The sequence below is a fragment of the Arachis duranensis genome, chromosome 4 (assembly GCF_000817695.3).
Source record: "Arachis duranensis cultivar V14167 chromosome 4, aradu.V14167.gnm2.J7QH, whole genome shotgun sequence".
Lineage (NCBI taxonomy): Eukaryota > Viridiplantae > Streptophyta > Magnoliopsida > Fabales > Fabaceae > Arachis > Arachis duranensis.
Window position 1 is genome coordinate 29,154,326 of NC_029775.3, and position 5,737 is coordinate 29,160,062.

General features: G+C 29.4%; 1 protein-coding gene across 1 annotated transcript in view; it reads right to left on the reverse strand.

The window, feature by feature from the left end:
- Positions 1-971: 971 nt before the first annotated feature.
- Positions 972-5,737, reverse strand: part of LOC107483922 (putative clathrin assembly protein At4g25940) — a 6,976-nt gene continuing 2,210 nt past the window's right edge. The window contains exons 7-15 of the mRNA XM_016104525.3: positions 4,678-4,728; positions 4,221-4,286; positions 4,075-4,129; positions 3,821-3,912; positions 3,654-3,731; positions 3,035-3,226; positions 2,864-2,942; positions 2,395-2,507; positions 972-1,523 (exon numbers count right to left, since the gene is read on the reverse strand). Coding sequence (XP_015960011.1) covers positions 1,164-1,523; positions 2,395-2,507; positions 2,864-2,942; positions 3,035-3,226; positions 3,654-3,731; positions 3,821-3,912; positions 4,075-4,129; positions 4,221-4,286; positions 4,678-4,728 — 1,086 coding nt within the window. The 3' untranslated portion in view covers positions 972-1,163. The remainder of the gene's footprint in view (positions 1,524-2,394; positions 2,508-2,863; positions 2,943-3,034; positions 3,227-3,653; positions 3,732-3,820; positions 3,913-4,074; positions 4,130-4,220; positions 4,287-4,677; positions 4,729-5,737) is intronic.

The window sequence follows — 5,737 nt, forward strand, 5'->3', positions numbered from 1 at the left end:
TTCTTGTGTTTTGGATACGCATCTGCACACAATTTAGTGCTTTTATGTTGTTATTTTGGTACGTTTAATTCTGACAGGCTTTACATGAACGTTGTTAAACATAGTTGAAATTGCAGGCGAGTTATTGCTAGGGAAAATTTAACTATTAAGCTTGTGAATATTGTTTTTAAGATGCTATTCATTGTTGTGAAAAGATAATGCTATTGTAGGTGTCTACTCAAAATCCTCAAACCAGAAATGTCATGTAATTAGAGTACTAATTAATGTTGATATGATTGAAATATTTCTTTTTGATGTTTGATATGATGTTGATTAAATAGTTCTAACAAGACTATTATTTTACTTTCAAAGGGCATGTTTGGTTGAGGTGGAAGTGGGAACAAATTGTATTCCGTCCCAAATGAGTTTAAATAGGGTGTTATCTTTTAGAGTTAATTTTGATGCATTGATAATATAAAATATTTATACATTTAATCAATTATATTTGTTCTTTTGAATAATTATTTGGTCAGTCAATGAAACTGATAGTTATTTTGTTAAAAATGACGTTACATAATTTGATATATTTATAATATATTTATAAGAGTTTTTTTGAGTGTTATTCAAAAAAAGGATTTTTTTTAATAAAAAATATAGTTTTATTTTTTAATGTGAAAAAGTAAAAATACTAAAAAAAAAACAATTTTTTTAGAAATTACAATTACATCCCTTTTAAATATTTTTTACTTAAAAAAATATTTTTAACATAATAAATAAACAAAAAATTTTATATTGTATCCAAACTATAGCTTGAAAAATCGGGTCAAACTAGTCAATTCGACTAAAAAATTAGTAAATCTAATTTTCAATCGGTTCAGTTCAGTCCAAAGACCGTTTAAGGTCAGGAACCGGTCATTATAACTCATTTGTACATATATCTCATTTTGTTGCCAATGAAGTATACATGAGAAGCAAAGATACAATATGGCTTGTATAGTTCTTAACATGTCTAAAATGAATGATTTATGATTACAAGTAAATCACATTCACTGGCCAATAATGAATTAAAATAACTTCAAGAAGGGGGAAATTAAAAAAATCCTACATCAACCAACAAGAATACCTACAATTTGGCAAGGAAAATTCTGTGTAATAGAATGCTAAATAGAAAAGAGGGTCAAATTCTACATTAAATTATAATTTCCCTGTGCTGGTGTAGAACCATATGCATAGTTAGGCACTGGTAAAGGGTCTCCAAATGGATTGTAATATGGTTGCTGCTGGTAAGGCGTCATCATCATGTTATTGTTCTGTTGTTGTTGGAACAGCATTTGTTGTTGTTGTTGTTGCAATGCCAATTGAACACTGGTTGGGGGTGCTATGTTGTTGGACACTGCAAATGGATCATTATCATTTTCAAATGGGTTTTGTATGGCCATTCCATTTCCACCATATCCATAACCTGCATTTTGGAGCTGAAGTTGTCTTCTTGCATTCTCATCTTCATATAAACTATCTAGTAATAACTTGTCAAACCCACCAGCCTTCACACAAAATAAGAATTTGCGTTACTAACCAGAGAAAACAACAATGCATGTGTACATATTCTTGATGTATGCACAAATTTTAAAGGAAGAGATCAAGAAAAAAGAAATAAGAGAAGAAAAATCAGAATTTGAATTCTGAATGTATGGGCATCAAATAATATACACAAATCACAGTTACATCATGACCTTGATGCAACATTGACTGCATCTAGATTCTATTTCTGAGACAAATGGATACTTCCTATCTCCACTTTTAGAAGGTACAGAAAACACAAATTTTCTACTTCTTGATGCAAAAGGGTTTTATATTTCTTGTATTGTCTTCGTGATTCTATCTCAAAGACAATATCAAACATAAACAGTTTTAAAATTTTTATCGCATTCTTAATTATGCACATAAAAGTCATTATCAATCAAAGTCTTGAGCTTTGAGATCAAGTGAATCATGTTTTTATATGAAATGTTTGTGTGTAGATGGGAATGTTGGTGTTGAGTTGATCATGTATAGATTTGATTTGGGAAACCAATCTTAAGTCTCACAATAGAATTGAATCAAAATTAGAAATTAACACATGACTACAACGACAATAACAACAAAGTCTTATCCCACTAGGTGAGGTCAACTACTATCAAATAACGCCATTGCGCCTTATCATGTATCATGTCTATAGTGAGACAGTTGACATATAGATCTCCTTTGACCACCTCCTTTAACACAGATGACCAAATTATGTAAAATGTTTACATGAAAAGATTCATTCCTCTAAGTCATCACAATCTAACTAGTTATTGTGTGTAAGAATACTTGAATAGGAAGCTGCATACTCAAAATAGGCAATTGGAATTTGTTTTGTCGAAAAATACATACCATATTTTGATCTGGCGCTTGGCTAGTATGGTTGCTTTGTGCTGTAACCAGTGCTAGTTCCCAACCAATAGTGTCACCAATGTTGTTCAAAGCAAGATTGTTTGAATTATTTCCTACACAATCTCTCATAATCTTAGAAAATGCATCAAAATAGAAAACAAGTATGGCCTAATTAAGTTGTGGGCACCATTAAAACGGAAAGGCAAAATAAAGAAAGAAAATATGACTTTAAACCATTAACCATATGTCTTTCATTTATCAGCTCTCTCTAGTTCTGGATTTAAAAGTTGTAGATACCAAAGTTGATACATAAATAACATAATTTCTATCTTTGATCTCTAAATTACATGGGGTGTATGATTTGCATTCATCTAACAGTTAAAAAGATAAGTGTTGATTTAGTTTATGAAAAAGAGTGAATACACAACACTCCTTTTATTTCTGTATTTTCAATTACACTAAGCCTTACCACCAGGTTGTACAATTGCAAGGGCCAAAGCATTTCTTTCTTCAAGTTCAACAGCTTGAGGATTTATTTCACGCAGACCCTACACAACAAAGTGAACAAATGCATGCTCTATCAAAGAAAAACATAACAAATATGCAAAAGATTACCGGACTAAAAAAATAAATAAAACACCAGCAAGTCATCATCGATCCAATTATTCGATATCAGCGGAGCAGCCTCTTCCACTTCCACAGGATTTGGCTCTCCGTTGACAACTGGTTCTTCCTCATTCTCTTCTTCTCCTTCAGTTTCTTGAGGCTCTTCAGGCTCGTCGGTTTCTGGAGGATCTTCTCTAGAAGGTGATAGATCAGCTTCACGATATTCCTGCAGTTGAGTTAAATTTATTCATGAACAATCACGGCTAATCATATACAAATACATTGGAGCATATGGAATAGTGCTATAGAAGACAGGTACAAAGACAAACAAAATATCTTGATGGAACAACAGATTTTCTCAGGATATATTACTAGTTTGTGTCTTAGGACAGAAACCAAACAAGGTTTAGACACAATATAAACATGATTTTAAAATGTTAGTAAAAAAGATACTCCATTTTTTTCTTTTGATAGCAAATAATACCCCCTAAATAGTGTGTATCCAGGGATTTGAGATGTCATGTTAGTGTGTTGCAAGGTTAAAATTTGTATAGGTGTTCGTGTCAGCATTAGTTCATCATAATTGGATTAGAAATGGATGAAATCCATAAACAAACATAAGCACATATACAATTCATTTATCAATTTTGTACCAGTCTTTGATGAACAGAGCTAGTTTGTGGTGCTTCTCCAATGTATTCTTCCATTGTTGCAAGGAAAGAGGGGGGTGGCTGTTCCTCAAAGGAAAAAAGAAATCTTCTCAGATTTTGTTCATGGTATCACAAGAAAGGTCACTAAATTAAGAAGCAACAAAGGGAACCTGTCTTAGACATGGAAATTGGAAATTCCTTGCAATCTCCAACCCTTTGCAGTATTCATAAAACTGAGCAAGATGCTCAGCCTGCATTGTTGTGAACTTGTGATAGTTAGAGAAAAATTCATCAGCTTAACAATTTTTCATGGACATTTTAGTACTTCACTCTTTGTAACTAAATTACAAGTATTTCTTTGATAAAAGTTCAAAATGTGGTACATGATAAAGAATTCAGTATGCTATAGACAACTCTGTATTGCCTCTTTTATAAATTTTCAGAGCCCTCACTGCGTTATGTCTTTCCATATCAAAGAACTGCAGTTTCCATTATTAATTAGTACAATTAAAATATTCACGTGAAGCCATAAAAGGATTTGGCAAATTTAACTGATAAATATAGACATACCACATCCACAAGATTGATGATTCCATCATTCAATGAACAATATATTTTGAAGCTCTCTTTCAATACCTAACATTGTCAAAAAGCAGAAAAATAGGTGAGACAAAGAGATACAAAGCTAAGTGAAGAGATCTCTAGAAAAGTGATGAAAAATTAAGCTGCAAAAACTCTTGCATATTATTCGAGATGGAAATTTATGAGATACTCGGAATCATATTGCTCTAAGTTGGAGCAGTTATGAGCTCATTTTTTTCTGTAAAGCAAACCAATTTACTTTCTTCTACTATTGAATGGTGTGTGCGGCCTAATTGATTTGGAAGTAAACTATTTCACTGAATACACGTATCAAAACTTTGAAATGTTACATGAAATAGCAATTAAACATTTTCTAAGATAACAATATTAAGAAATGTTATACATATAGTGTGGAATGTACAAGTACTAGAAATGGGATATATACCAGGGCTAATGCATATTGTACAAGATAATTTCCATAAGCGCATCCTTCAGGCTGCAAGATATTAAAGCAAATTAAATGTCATCATATCCTTAAGAGTCAGTAAAATAAAATGCAGTACTTTTTCAATGGAAAATACATGAGATAACTATACACATAAGCATTCTGCTAAAACTACAGGAAACAAACTCATTTTTATTTTTCAAAAGTAACTTATCAAACTTGATTTTTAAAATATGGTTTTTTAAAAATGATAGCATTTACATTAATAAATAAAACTAAAAATAATTTTTAATAAATATAAACAACAATAATATTTAATAAAATAACTTTTAAAATTTAAAATAACAATAATAGATACAAAGATAAGAAGTAATTTAGATATATATTAATATATAAAATTATGTTATACTTTTTTATTTTAATAATTATAAATTAACTTTAAAAAACTCCTCCTTAGACTTTAGGTAATTTTAAAAGTATTTTAGTTTTTGAAAATTACAAGTACAACTACATGATCTTTTTTATTTACCAAACACCAAACACAGAACTTGTTTTTCAAAAGCTCAAACACCTCTTCAAAAATTTGACCAAAAAACCCTAAGTATATTTAAATTTCAAAACCTAAAATAATAATTGGATGAAAGTTCTAACAAAATTGAACCTTATCTCTTATTTAAAAAGTTATACAAGGATAAAAAATTTGTTTGTTTTGGTGTGATTAAGTTGATAGAAAAATATATTTTTTAAATAAAAATATTTTTTATTTTTTATTTTTTAGCGTATTTGACAAATTTTTAGTAGTAAAAATAAAAGCACTAAAAAAATCAAAAAATATTTTGAGAAGTTATAATTTACATCTTTTTTTAAAAAGATCTTTTTTCCTAAAAAAGTTATTTTTCGCATAATAAATAAAAAATACTTTTATATTATTATACTCAAACATAATTAATAAATAAATTTTTTTTTTTGCATAAAATATCTAAACATACAAATTATTTTTACTCTTTTAAAAAATCTTTTAAAATAAAATAACTCAAAAAAAAAAAATTTTCTTAAAAGC